The sequence below is a fragment of the Pithys albifrons genome, chromosome Z, assembly GCF_047495875.1.
Source record: "Pithys albifrons albifrons isolate INPA30051 chromosome Z, PitAlb_v1, whole genome shotgun sequence".
NCBI classification, from domain to species: Eukaryota; Metazoa; Chordata; class Aves; order Passeriformes; family Thamnophilidae; genus Pithys; species Pithys albifrons.
In genome coordinates this window covers 9,597,826-9,612,278 of record NC_092497.1, presented here as the reverse complement: position 1 = coordinate 9,612,278, position 14,453 = coordinate 9,597,826, and the positions used below count along the sequence as shown (strand labels likewise).

The 14,453-nt window shown below is 49.9% G+C and overlaps 1 protein-coding gene across 6 annotated transcripts in view; it reads right to left on the bottom strand.

Moving 5' to 3' along the window:
- Positions 1–6,294, bottom strand: part of CNTFR (ciliary neurotrophic factor receptor) — a 204,653-nt gene extending 198,359 nt beyond the window's left edge. For 3 of the 6 annotated variants that reach the window (XM_071580446.1, XM_071580451.1, XM_071580449.1), the window contains exons 1-2: positions 6,175–6,234; positions 3,849–4,022 (exon numbers count right to left, since the gene is read on the bottom strand). Coding sequence is in view for 1 of the 6 variants with exons in the window: in XM_071580445.1 (XP_071436546.1) it covers positions 6,175–6,273 (99 nt within the window). In the remaining 5 variants the exon portion in view is untranslated. Of the gene's footprint in view, positions 1–3,848; positions 4,023–5,891; positions 5,912–6,174 lie in introns of those variants that run through there. The other 3 variants (XM_071580448.1, XM_071580445.1, XM_071580447.1) reach the window with 3 other exon arrangements.
- Between the last annotated feature and the right edge of the window lie 8,159 nt (positions 6,295–14,453).

Sequence of the window (14,453 nt, the reverse complement as noted above, 5' to 3'; positions counted from 1 at the left end):
AACTCAGTAAATACCAGTCATGTGGATGGATAAATAACAGGGAGTCCCAGAGCAAGCAACAGCCAGCCCCTCCTCTCATAGGGGCACCAACCATCCACCACCCAGGTTTGGTCCAGTGAAGGAGGTCCAGGCTGCAAGCTGCTTCCAGAATCAGGGCAAAGCCTTTCTTCCCAGCAGCCTTTCTCTCATCCAGAACTTCTTGTATCACTTCCCGCACCAGTTCCCCCCTCACAGGGTGTGTTACATAGTATTTCAATATAACCAGGTGTGGGCAAGCCAGATTTCAGGTGATCCCATGTCCCCTCTGTCAGGCAACGCTAAGAAAGGGGTCACGGTTCCTCCATCAGCTGTTAGTACAACATTAGTTATTGCAAACCCTTACAGCCTTCCTCCTCCAGCGTCCCCAGGCAGGGAGCAGCAGAAAGTGATCCCCCCAGAGAAAAGCGAGATTTCCCACATAATGGGCGCCAGTATTCATTCTTCCAACTGCTGCAGCTTTTCTTTCATTCTATGATTTTATGAGCATCACTCGATGTTGGCAGCAGCTCCGGAGGGCATCACAAGTCACCTGAAAGGAAAACAGCTTCTTACAGCACCAGCACCCGGGCTGCCTCCAAGACAGGGGGCGGCAGCTCTGGCCATGCATGGCCACACTGATCAGACAGCTCACAGCCACCATGCCGGATCAGCAGTGCCTCAATAGGGCTTCGATGACATCTTTAGGGTGTCACGGCTAATTAGAGCCCTGACTATACCCTCTAATTAGGTAACACTTTCAGACAAATCACCCTGTCCTCTTCAAACCATGTCACGCCTTCAGATACGATCCCTAATTGACTTAAAAGTAAACTCGGCACTTCTTCCCGGACCTCCTTCCACTTCACAAGGCATTTCAAAATAAATAAACCCCTGCTACTCAGTCGTGTCTCAGAAACCAGCTGGGGAAGTGCCCTCACATCCGCACAGGCACGCACCTGCACAGCCTGACAGAAAACCTCCATCAGAGACATAAAGCAAAGGCACTGACGCAGCAGCAGCATCGTCCTCCTCTGATCCCATGTTTCTAGCCATCCTAGTGCTACTTTCAACAACAGTCAGCAAAGCTTTTTCTCGGAGAACAGGGGTGTTTGCCATGCGTCAGTGTCCTACTAAAAATACTGCCTGGGGGCTTGCGAGAGCAGCGGTGCTCCAGCAAAGGAGCCTGGTTTCTGGCAACAGAAGGCATTAAAAAAAACCCTAACTATTTAGACATTAATATGCCAGAATGTTATCAAGCCTCAACATTTCAATCCAGAAGGTTGATTCTGTTTTCATTAGGTAATGAATAAACTGAAACGATCTAAATGTTTTCAGTTTCCCACTAGCACAAAATTTTAAGGAGATAGTAAAAAAAACCAAACAACCCACCATCATAACTGCAAATATGATGAAAAAAACTATCAAAATTCATAGAACATAAATACTGAGCCCCTGCAAGCCTGCCATGAGAACAATGTCTCTTTATTTGATTTCCATGAGGTTTGTTATAACAAGAGAGAAAGACTCCAGCATACAGTGTTTTAATATACATGTACGCATTCGCAGCTGGAATAATAGATTTTAAGGACAGCGGACAGCATTACAGCTGAACATATGCAGAAATGCATAAACATACCTTCAAAAACATAGTCTTTGCACCCTACCCATATATATACATGGACACATGTGTAACACACACAGAATGTTTAAAATCGATCAGAATCCTTCATTAAATCAGACTCTCTAAAGTTTCTGCTGCTTTGGGAAAACACGACCCTGAGGAGACATCACACATGAACTTAACAACCAGCAGAAAATGAAACCGTAAGACGCTGCATCTTGAAAGCCAGCCCTGAATTTAACTTAATCCCTGCTCTGGACCATGCCTCTGGAGAGGCATTAAAACCATGCTAGGTGTTTTCCTGGATTTCCCAGATTCCCCTGAGATTCTCTGGCACTCTGGCTGCATCCGTCTCCTCGCTTCAGAGATGTTTCCGGCTGAGCGCTCCCATCCTTACTTCTGCTGCTTCCACGGTCAGTAACAGACAGATCCAGTGGAGCACCATCCGGAGAGCTGTCTTCTTCCCTGGCAGCAAGACTAGTTACCCGCGCAAGCTCTTGCTGTTTGACACTCGGAATCCTACAAAACGAGTAGGGGGATGATGTGCGGCGCTTGAAGGGTCAAAAGCAGCTTTGCATTCTCCTTTCCCAGCCCCAACAAAGGAATTCCAGCAGATCTCGTGCCCCCTAGTGTCATCCTGGTGAACAGACCTACACCGGGCATCACCAAGCAGCAAATGCCACCCGTACCAGTAAGTGCCCTCTCCTATCCCACAGTGAAGCTGGCACTGTGTCCTACTCCTACCTAGACCATAGTTAAATGCCATTTTTAACAGTTCATGGGAAAGGCAGCGTGAGCTTTCTGGCCCTGCCCAGCACCCCTGGGCACCAATAGCCCCCCAGGGGTCTCCATGCCCAGCACAGTACCACCTATGTTCTGCTCCAGAGGAGCCTCGACAAGATCTGCCCCACCAGCAGATAGCCCAAATGGTGTCCCTGGCGAGGGGCCAAGAAGAGGAGGCAAAGAGCATCTGCAATGGACACTGTCCAGAATACAACTCCTCCTAAAAATAGACGGACCATGGAAGGATATGGCCCTACCAGGGAATGGGAATGCTCCATGGTAGGAGCTTAGGGTTTGGGATGATAAAACTTCAAAGTGCACGAATGCATGACACCACTGCCTTTGTTTCCCTCTGAGATCACCTGTGGCATCAAGCTCTGGCCATGAGCATGAGAAGCAAAGCACAAAACCAGCCTAGAACCCAGCCAGCCTACTCTGACCAAATGACAAGATCCAGCAGCTCATAGGAAAATGCCCATCCTGACTGGGGACCAGACCCCGCATACAAAGCATCTAAACATGAGAAGTGTGCTGTAAAGAAGCACAGCAGATGTGCATGCCTCAGTTTCCCCATCTGTCCAGCAGCCCTGATGCAGCTTCCACTCTCTTATTTAGCTCATCCCTGCTGTTCAACTATTAGTTTTTGTAGAAGAGGCACTCCAGGAACAGCACCTAGACCATCGGACCCTTTCAGCATCTGCTAGCAGCACGCAAGAAAACTTCAGCAACCCATCACCAAAATTTGGATGAATTCTCCCCAGGGCACTGACCTGGGTATGCTGCTTTCTTCTGCAACACCGAGCAGGGACTATAGCTTAGAATAATGGGGAAGTAACTCAGTTCAGTGCTGACAAAGCATCACAAGCCCCAGCGGGGTGGGAGGGGAGGAGGTGTCCTTCCCTCACGCTGCCATGCCTGGTATACATCATGTTTAGGGCCAGGCATACTTCACTGACGCAAAATGGACAAATTGGAGGGATTTCAGAAAAACGAGTGACAAAAATGATCAGGAGGCAGAGGGGATTGATTTACAAGGGGAGATTAAAAGAGCTGCGATCAGTCTAGCTGAGCAAGTACTGACTGCAAGGAGCAGTTGGATGCTAATCTGCAAATGGGATGAAAACGATATGGGAAAGAATCATTTAGCATGTTTATCAGTATTGGGATGAAATGAGGGGGAATTCAGGGGAGTGCAAGCAGGCAAAAAAAATCCCAAACCAACCCAAAAACTCCTTTCCTACTTGTGCATGACTGTCTCCACCAAAACACACCAAGTTCCCAAAACTCCCGTCTGCCCAGGACAAGGGCCCTGAGAAGCAACCGAGAGCCTAAGAAGGTATGTGTGTGTGTGTGCAAACACACACCCAGTCACACACAGTCACACACACATACATACACACACAACCCTTTCCCAACCCTGACTTACACTCAGGAAAGCAGCAGAGCCGCCACAATAACCAGAGAGGATGGAGGCTTCACGTTCGCAGGAAAGCAGTGGAGAATGAAGGATAAAGCTGTCGGGAGCGGTGGGAAGGTCCACGTAGAAGGATGCTTTTGCACTCCCGGGTCTTCAGAGGGGGAAAGGTGCTGAGATGGCTTCCTGCAAAGTGGCAGGAGTGAGCTCAGCTGCGAGCACTCAGATATTTACACACAAACATCGCATTACTCAGCAACTCCCATTTGTCAGGCATAATGGCAGCGGCAGCAATAATAAACGACAGAGCTGAGAGACAGGCTCCCCAGGCACATACCCAGCACCAGGCTGAGCTTGAGCAGGATGCATTCCTCCAGCTTGCAGGGAATTAACTGAAAGTGGCCAGGAGCTGGGGCTTGCACCCACAAAATTCCTGCTGTTGCCTTCAGAGAGTCAGCCACATCCCTGAAAACTAACCCTTGGCTGCACAGTTATTTGTATGTGTATGTGTATCACAAGCTTCCTTGCTCTGAGAGTACCAAGGCTTCTTCAATCCCAAGTCCAGGAAGTGCTGAGCACCTTCCATGGAGATGGGGATGAGGATCATAGGATCAAGGTCCTCCCGGCGTAAATCAGACAAAAAGATAATGCACAATCATTAGATCAGGGCTTGGCCTGCTCTGACAACAGGCTCTGATAAACTTATCCTAAAGGGCTGTTGCAAAGAAGCCTTCCAGGCACCAGGCTCTCATTTCCAAAGCTTGGCCTGTCTTGGGAAAGTGTGTGCTCTGCAGTGCACCTCAGAGAGCTCTGGTTCCCGGACCTGGTCCCGGGGAGATGCTTGGTTAGACACAAGTATCCCTTGCACATCTCCAGATCTCACAGCAAAGTTCTAACTCCTCATGGAGGGGCAGGGCTTGAAGCTCGGAGCAAGAACGGCTGCTTCCATACATTTGCACATTTTGCAGGAAGCAGCCAGTGTGTGTGCCTCACTGCCTTGCACATACAGCCGGTGGGATCAGCAGCAACATGTGCAGATCCCGTCCCTACAGAAGTACACAACGTGGTGCACTGAGCGAGGGCATAGTCGGAGTTAAATGACCTAAATCCGAGCAGAAGTCAGCAAGTTCCTGAGCAAAAAGCAATCTGAGGAAAGGACCTCCTTGACCATCCCACAAATTAAAACACAAAGAGATGAGAAAAAAGAATCAAACAGCTTTGCAGGCAATCCCTTTCTGCAACCTGCACTCTGTACAGACCCTACGCATATTTCCATAAGCATGGGGTGGGGAAGGATAAGAAAGTGAAGAAGTGTTGATCGTTGTACCAAAAAAGTTTAGCAGTTAAAGAAACAATTGTCAGAGGAGCCAAGGAAGCCGGAACATGCAGACTTGGTTCTGTCCCCTGCAAAGGGAGCACAAATTGGCTCATGAGTAGATTGGAGTCACAACTGGGTTTTAAGATTGTAGTGGGGGAAAGTCACCAAGATGTGGAAATGTCAGGGAGTTTTGTGCAGCAACGGGATCGGTGTGTATTATGCAATTCTGGAAAGCAGCCTTCGTACTCACGCTCGGGATGAACTGCCTGCCTAGCCCGGGGAGAGCAGTTCCCCAGAAGAGACATGCAGACGCTTTCCTTATAAAATCACACCACCCCTTCAGAAAAAAATAAAATAAATATTTTTTTAAAAAGTGAGCAGGGCCACAGCAGAGAAAAAGGCAGGTTGCGCCTTTGGAGAGACGAAGACGCCTGCTCTCCCGCCCAGGAAATCCAAGGGCTCCGGTTTACAAAGAGCCGCCCCGCAGTCCCGGCTCCAGCCCCGTGCACTGCCGCAGGGAGGGCTCATCCCTCCCAGCCCTCGACTCAACCTGGTGTCAGCCGCGATGCCGATCCCTCCGGGGAGGGACGGGGGTCCCAAAGGGCAGGGCACGAGGGTCCTGCCGCGCCGCCCCGCTGCGGAGCCGCTGCCCCGAGAGTGCGGGGCGCCCCGCTTCCCTACTCCCCCATCTCTCCCGGCCGGGAACACACGCGCGGCGGATCAGGAAAGTAAGTTACCCAAATTGTCTCCTCGCGGGGGGTGGACGCGTGGCCCACGGCGGGACGCGGACACGCGCGGGCGCGCTGGGGAAAGGTGCGCGCTGCAGGGCGGGAGGGAACACCAGACCAGAGGCAAATGCTGGGGAAGAAAGCGCTCCCCCACGCCCTCCTTTCCGCCTCTCTCGGCGCCGGGCACCGGGGCTCTCCTCCGCTGACCCCCGCACCCGCCCGCCGCCTCCCCCATCCCGTGGGTGGGGGTACACCCCGTGCCGCCCACCGGCCCCGGCCGCCCGGTACTCACGGCGCCCTCCTTGCCGCCGCTCCCGCCGCTACCCCATGCAACCACCGGCTGCTTCTGCACCGGCTCGGGGGCTATAAGCTCTTTTAAACTCCAGCACATAACCCATGTGACCGCAGAAGCCACTGGTAAGGAGCGCCGGGGAGCCAGCGATGAGCTCAGCCCGCACCCCCCGGCACAGCGCCGGGGACGCGCTCCCGGCCCCGCCGCGCCGCGCGCGCCTGCACACACACAGAGACACACACACCCCCCATGCTCGCAAATACACACACACACATCCACACACATCCACCAGCACACACACACAACCGCACACCGGCCCACGCCCCGGCGGACACACCGCCTTTCCCCTCCCTGCCCCCTCCACGGATGCTGAGCCGGAGGAAGGCACCGCACACACGCGTGCCCCACCAACGCCCGTGCAAACGCACATTCGTGAAAGCTCCGTGGAGATGGGGCCCTCGCACACACAGACCGCGTACAGCAGTGCCTGCAAGTCCCCCCACCTCCTCGGAGATGCAGCCCCGAGTGGAGGCTCACAGCACCCCCTCGGTGCACACGCACCCTCACGCGTGCCGCACACACAGAGTCTTGCACAATGTACCCTCCACATAAACACCCCCTTCATCATGAGGTGCAGACCCAAGAGAAGGCTAAGGTTTCTGTGCACACGTCCGTGCATATCCTTGCACACACTCCAGTTGTGAGTGCCATGCTCCTTTGCACAAGCACCCTCTTAGAGTGAGCAATGGAACCACCACAGGCAGATGCAGACCTGTCTTACACGCACTGCACGACCAAACACCCAAAACACATCTGGGCTGTCCTCCCACATCTGTCTCACACAACTGATGCACAAGCAAGGCAGTCCACCCACACCTGCACCCACCTTTCCCAGTTCAACACAACCTGCTGGTGTGTGCTGAGCAAGTGCACCCTGCCCATTCATCACACCCCCACTGTTGTGGGGTCCACTGCAGCATGTGGTATCACCCTATTTCCCATTGCAGGTAAAGACAGAGAACTGTCACACATATCTCCTTGTGCTGTGTTCAGTTACTCCTGATGAGGGAGAAGTCCCAGGGGTGGCCATACATTTGGACTGTGTTGCCAGCTCCAAACACAGCACAAGAGAATTGGGAATGCCAGGCTGAAATGTGCCAAGGGGGTATGGGAGTCGGGTGTGAGGCTTTAGTGTGCAAAAGGCTGGGACAGGCAGGCCTGGCTGGGCAGGTGCAGGCGTGTGCTGCTGGGGCACGCCAGCAACACATGTGAGAAGGCAGAGCTGGCAGGCAGAGGGCTTCGCTGAGAGCTGAGTTATGGAAAATGACTCTTTCCAAGGAATTGCTAAAATTAAAGCAGCAGTGAGGCCAAGCAAGCAGGAGCCAAAGGGGAGGGTGAGAAAGGATAGCCAAGCGGCCCTGGGGCAAGGAAGGGTAGGGTGGGCAGGAGGCAGAGGAGAAGGCACCTTTACAGGGCATCTACCCCCCTCCAACTCCTGCCAACTGCCCAGGCAATTGCAAATACCTTGAGGGTGGGACTTGGTGAAAGGTTGATTGGCACCTTGGAGGCACTGACTGGGTGATGCCATGGAGCAGGGTGTCTGGGGGAACTAGCCTTTCCCAGCCACAACTCCTGCTTGGCTGCCAGAGTGCAGATAAATACCTTTGTTTTCTCAGCCTGAAAGAGGCAAATGTCCCATGGAGAAACAGCCCGCTCACTGCCAGGGGCTAGATGCCAGCAAGGGGCAGGGACTGGTGCCCACAGGGGATTTTTGGGAACCCTGCAGAGCCCTGTAACTCATTGTGGGAGTCCTCTGCCCTTATGCTCACCCTAGTGACTGTGGCAGGGCTAGGGTGCTGCTCCCTGGACATCAGCATTCTGGTTGGCCATAAGGGCTATTCCAGATCCCAGATATCTGAGTGTTCCCAGCACAAATCCCCATGGCTCAGGAAACAATGCACACAAGAAAACTGCAGGGAGGACTTGGGAGAAATAGTCCCATTGCCAGGTTCCCACTTTCCCTGGCATCCCAGGACTTCTGGTCTGAAGAAAAGAACAGTAGTAACAAAACAACAGAACTTTCTTCCTGATCTTCCTCTTAAAGAAAAAACCAAAAAGGTAACCTTTGGATAAGCCCACAAAAGTCAATCTGTTTTGTTCCAACTAGATACATGTTGATCTAATCAAAGCTACCACCTCTCCCTGCAGTCCTAGCCTTACACAGACAATGTCACACAGGCAGAGGAAGGGGGCTGGGTGGGAGCCAGGTTTTGTCTAGTTTTTCTTTGATGCTGCTAAAAGCCACTATTAATTGGATGGAAATAATGATGTTTTGTCTCAGACGAAAGTCCATAATAAATTATCTGTTTATTGTTACTGGTTTTATCCATGAAGAATAACCAGCATATTGGGGCTCTGGGGGAATTTGTGATAGATAATAGCATGTCCTGAAAAAAACAGGAGAGTACACTAAAAGCCAAAAGGACATATCACCAAGGCTGTTCAGCAGGTTGCAGCAGATCTGGGGAATGACCCTGCTGCCCAGAAAGTCAGGACTAGATTGAAGTAGTCATGAAATGGAAGAGGAAAAAAATTCCCAACCCCTTATTCTCTCTCTTCATCCCTCCGGTCCTGCTGTCAGCCAGGATCAGAGCTGAAAGAGAAGTAAAAGCTCTGTGAGAAGCAGCCGCTCTCAGATGCCATTGGGAAATGTGTCAGGAAAGCAGATGGTTTTGTGGGGACAGGAATGGAAAGGTACTGCAGCATTAATAGGTCCAGAAAGACCTGGACCTGTAGAAATGATTCTCCACTAGCTTATGAACCATCATCAGTCCATCACCCTGGGTTGCTTTCCCAATCCACTGCACCACAGCAGGAGCCACTCGGAGAAAGCAAGGGGCTCATCACAAGCCTGTGCCCTGATGTTCATTCAGGACACTTATCACCAAAAACGTCACTCTACCGCACTATGTGCTGCCCACCTGCCCCCAACAGCAGTGGTACCCAAAGCCAGAGAGCAGATGCTTCACAGCTGCATGGCAAAAATATGATACAGCTGAGCCATGGTCAGATCCTGATCTTTTGAGTCTGATCCTGGCCAGTTGTAAAGCAACACAGATCTCTTGAACACCAGGGGCCAAAGCTCAGGGAACAACATTGGCCTGGTTTACCCCAAAGCTGCACATATATGAGGTCAGAGTCTGAGCCAGTGTCTTTCCAAAGTATTTATTTGATACTGTGTGGCAAACAGCTGACTAAATTACTCACAGATTATTCAAACATCGGGAGAGCTGATTAAATGATTACTGGTGAATCATTTGTTCAAAGGAAAATGCCCAAATTCCTACACTGAACTACTGGCAGACAACAGGCAGATGCGTTGCAGTTCTCCAGAATCCCTGAGCTCACATCAGTCCCTAAGTCTGCACTCCTCACTCATGGCTTCCCCAAAATATCCGCCCCCTGTCCGACCCCTTGCCACTGGCAGGAGCAAGGTGAATAGGAGACGTGGGGAACCATTCCTTGAATTCCTGCTGGACTTCAGGAGAACAACAACACAGCAGGCTGAGCTAGGAGCCTTGTCTCTCGCCTTTACACAAAAGAGATTCTCTGGAGGGGGAAAAACCCCACAACAATGGTGAGGAAACGTACAAGAAAACTGCAAAGAAAGAAGCTGACCTTGCATGCCGCAGGCCAGAAAAAAGTACAAATGTTCTTGCAAAGAAGCAGGAAAAGATGGAAGCTATGGAGCCGACGAGCTTTTTACCAGCCCAATTTAATCATCTTCTCAGCAAATGCTCCCCACGAGGAACAAGAGGGGAAAGCAAGATCATGAAAAGATTGCAGGGAAAGGAATTCTGCTGGTACTCCTGGACTGATTAAAATTCCTCAGGACTCAAGGCAGGAGAGAATATTTTATGTAAAATTTCACCTTGCCTTTATTACATTTGCCAAACTTCTTCCTATGTGAATAGTGGAAGGTGCATGAGAAAGACAAAGAAGGAAGTAATAAGTACAGGACCTGGCTGTGTCTTTCTAGCCTGTTACCCATTTCCCTGGGAAGGGTGGTGGTGGTGAGCACACAATAAGGTGCAAGCAAGGAGGCTGTGGGAACCTCCCAGAACCTGGACAGCATGTGATGTGGCACATGTGCACACAAAGGTTTTGCAGAAGGAAATCCTGCCCTTGGATGTAGTCCTGATCACAGTCATCAAGTGGCTCAGAGATGAGTGATTAGCATGATTTGAGATGCAGAGAAGTGCAGAGGGATTGAGGTCTCACCAGTGAGCTGAAATAAGTGAGTAAAGTTTCAAATGTGCAGCAAAGATGTCGGGTTTGGTGCACACTGTTACCAAACCACTCCTGGAAAACAGAAATTGGTGTATGTTGAGACCCCTCATTGCTACTGCTGGTTAAGATATCGATGACAAAGTGCTGCCTGACACCTGTTATAAATAATGTCTGTCCCATCACCCACTCAGCACATGGCCCACTGCTGCCAGCTCCTCACTCGGAAGAGGCTCAGCATGGAATGAAAGCCATATTTAAAATACATTTTCGCATATGTCTTTCTGAGCAAGGAACAACAGGAGAGGGGTCTGGAAAAGGTTTCCCCCAGCATTTTTTTTCCTGTGGTGCCAGAAGAACTAGCCCATGAAATCTAAGGCAAGAACGAAGACTTTAGAGCAATCATGTTTTGCATCACTGTTTCATGAATATCCTGAATTACAGGATTAGTGTTGCAATGCTCCTGGAATGGGGAAATCAGCACCATAATCCTGTGTATTTGCCAGGTGGGGTGCTTTTCCCCCATGGATCAGGACACCTTACAGGAGCTCATCAGTGCTGTCCCACTGCCACATTTGGGGGCCGTGGAGGTGTTCAGAGGGAATGTGGCTGGCATGAGGCACACCCAGGGTAGCGTTCCTCTTCAGACAGGGTCCCAGGCATGCTGCCTCCAACCCCTTCTGTTACAAAATTGCACCCAAACCACCTCGGGGTCTGCAGTCCCTGATGCATGCCAAGGATGCTCTCATTGCCAAAATTGCTCTCACTGAGAAAGCAAGGACATCCTAGTGGTTGTGTCTCTTGCCTGGACTGGGAACCTCTGCCACAAAGCCCTACCATTCACCAGCCATGTGCAAGCCCATCCCAAGCTGTGGCTGATGGCAGCAGGGCTGGCTCATCCCCCCTGATCTGCCTGCGGATTAACACCTCGAAGCAAGCCAGCATCTGCTGCAGTGTGGCTCCTTGCTCTGGTTGTGGGACTGGCTTCTATCACAAATCATCTTCCTCACATAGAAAGCAGAAGCCAGGGATTAGAGTGGTTTGAAGTTTTTAGCATGAAAAGGTCGGTTTTGAAAGAAAAAAGTGAAAGAACCGCTTTTTGAATGTCTTTTGGGGAGGAATTTGAAAACCCCTGCCCCCATGACTTTCAAAAGGGTTGGGTTTTGGCTGGTTTGGGGTTTTTTGAGGGGGAAAGATTAATTTTTTTTCACTTTCTTTTTTGCCTTTAGCTGAAAAGCACGATTTCCCCAGAAACCCACATTTGGGATAAATACAATATTGCAGTTTAAAAAATCCTGGGAAATGTCAGGAAAAATCAAAGGTGACTCAGTTTCAAACTCTGCAAGTCAGAAACACCTGGGAAACATCAGTGCCGGGTGTGGTGAGCAGAGGATGAAGAGAAGGGAGAGCTCCCATCTCTAACAGCAGATCCCACGAGCTACATTCAGAGGAGAAAGCCACAGTGGGAAATCACCATCCCAAATATGATGCCTGAAAAGAGATGCCATTACCATCACCATTCCTGTGCCCCCCACTGTTTGTCCCTCAATGAGTACAAATCTTTCAAAGATGCATTTTTTAGAATGATTTGCTGGGTTTCTCTTCCTTACCCTTGAGGATAAATTCCTGTAAGTCCAGAAGCTCACCCAAGCAAGTGAAACCGTCTTAAGCTAAGTCCTATCCTCAACCATAGCCTCTCTGTGGGGCACATCTATACCATGAGAACGATTAGTGGCTCCTGTGGCCACTTACAAAGCCAGAATAGGCACTGCTATGCACCATATAGCCCTTATATAAAAAAAGGAGAAATACCTTCTCTTCACTCTGCTCCTGCATCCTCTGCTATGTTCCTCTTCCTCTATCTCTGCTTCATTAGCTGTGTTCCATCCATCTCTTCCTTCAGCCTCACCATGCCAAGACTAAAAGTGGAAATATGTTTGCTCTTCTCTCACACACCTGGCAAAATCATGGGGTGTTAAGGTCGCCTGCCTGTTTACCCCATGTTGAAATGTTTCACTTGTGACCCTTCAACACTGATCTTTTTTTTCCAGTATGGATTCGTTTGGCTCCTTCTTAAAACTGAACAGATCTTTTGTTTGAAAAAAATGCTAGAATGGGTCATTAAGTCAAATTGCAAAAAGGCTTTTTATCATCTCCTCAGAGCTGGTAGGGTGCCTACATATCCTGTTCTCAAAACTTCAGATTTGAGAATTTCCAGCTAAAAACCACCTTCCCTTCCACCCTCCTCCCCTCCAAAAAATGCACAGCCCAACCAAAATAAACATACAAAAAAGCAACAAAACAAACAAACAAACAAACAAAACAACAGGAAAGAAAACATCCCTCAAACAGCATTAGCTTGGAGTCTTTTATCTTAGACTAAACACATCTGATTTCAGGAGAGAATTGATGGGTGTCTTCTCACTGGGTTTGCCTTACATTATGTTTTGGGAACACCTTTACTACCTGAGACAATACACCATTAGGGAGCACAAACACCCTTCCTGGGAGTATTCAACAACTATTTGCCAAGAAGACCTAATGGTCCAAATATTCTGCCTGAAAGGCAAAACTGTCCCGACCAAAATAGTTCAGCTGTGACTTCCTGAGAGGTGTTGAAAAATCTGGCAGGGTGCAGAAAAAACCATGAAATTTCCTTAGGAAATTGAGCTGGCATTGCAAAAAGCTGCCGAAATTTCTCTAGGTGGATATTCAAGCTCTCACGAGAAACAAGAAAATCTGCATCTCCCCTGATACCTCGATGTGAAGCAGCAAGTTAGCAAAACTTCAGGTGCTGTAAATTTTGATTCCTTAACAGCCACTTTAGCAAATCTCCCCACCTAGAGTGGGGAAAATTAATTATGCTTGCACAGCTTCTTTGTTTGAACTGAAAACAAGCTACTAGGAAAGTTCTGTGTGATTATGGAGCTACAGGATGCTGCAATTGAAATACTGATGCTCCGGAGCGGCTGAGGCAGAGTTTAAGACTGCAAACCCCATGCTTGGAAAGAGCTGTTTTCATCCCCTAAGGACATGCACATACTTTTCCCCCTCTATCCCTCTTTGCCCAGATGCTGGTAGAGATGTGCCAGCTATTCCCAACCATTCCTTGCTCACCCGCTGCCTCCTTAGCAGCAAGTTTCGCTTGGCGTGAAAGAAATGCTGCAAAGCGGCAAGGATGCCGCCATCACAGGGGACAAGAGGAATATTTTTCCAGCAGAATCTCAGGGGAAGGAGGGGAGAAGACAAATAAAAGGATTTTTTTTTTAATCCGGCAGCTGCTGGCAGCGGCAGTGCACGGCAGGATAGTTCTCCGTGCCTGCAGTGCCATCTCCCGGCAGGGCCCGCTTGGGGACTGCGGGACGATGCTCGGCGCTCAAGGAGCGGCTACGGGAGCCCTCGAGGGTGGGCACATGTTTTGAGAGGGCACCGCTCATCCTGAGATGCTTCCCCCGAGCCTACCATGGGCTGGGCTGAGCGCCAAAGGGGCTGAGCTTTCAGGGGAAAAATGGTAAAAGTTTTTCAAGCTTAAATATGAAATGCCTTGTGTATAGCATCTATAAATGAGACAAGTGTTTTCTGATGGATAGGATAACAGAGACCTTTGCTAAACCTGATGTCTGGACAGAAGGGGAAGAGTGGTGCTGGACATTGCAGCATGGTATAAATGAAATTATCCCTGAGAAGGTCTCAGGGTGTCCGTGTGTTATCCCTACATTGTTCCTCTGACTTTTTGCCTGTTCCTGTAGCAGTGTGGGGAAACAAGGACTCATTCTTCTCCTGTGTTTTCAAAATACCAAGCAGTGAGTCCTGGACTCTTGAAGCACTCATGAGAGAGCAGCAGTGATGTGGTGGAATAGGAGGGTTGAGAAGGATAGTTTTCCACCCCTTTGAGTACTTCTTGCTCTGCCAGGTGCTTTGAGCACCAGTTCTGCTTCTGGGCTTATGTACCTGGGTTTAGGAGTGTGGGGGCTCACATCTGAGATCTATAC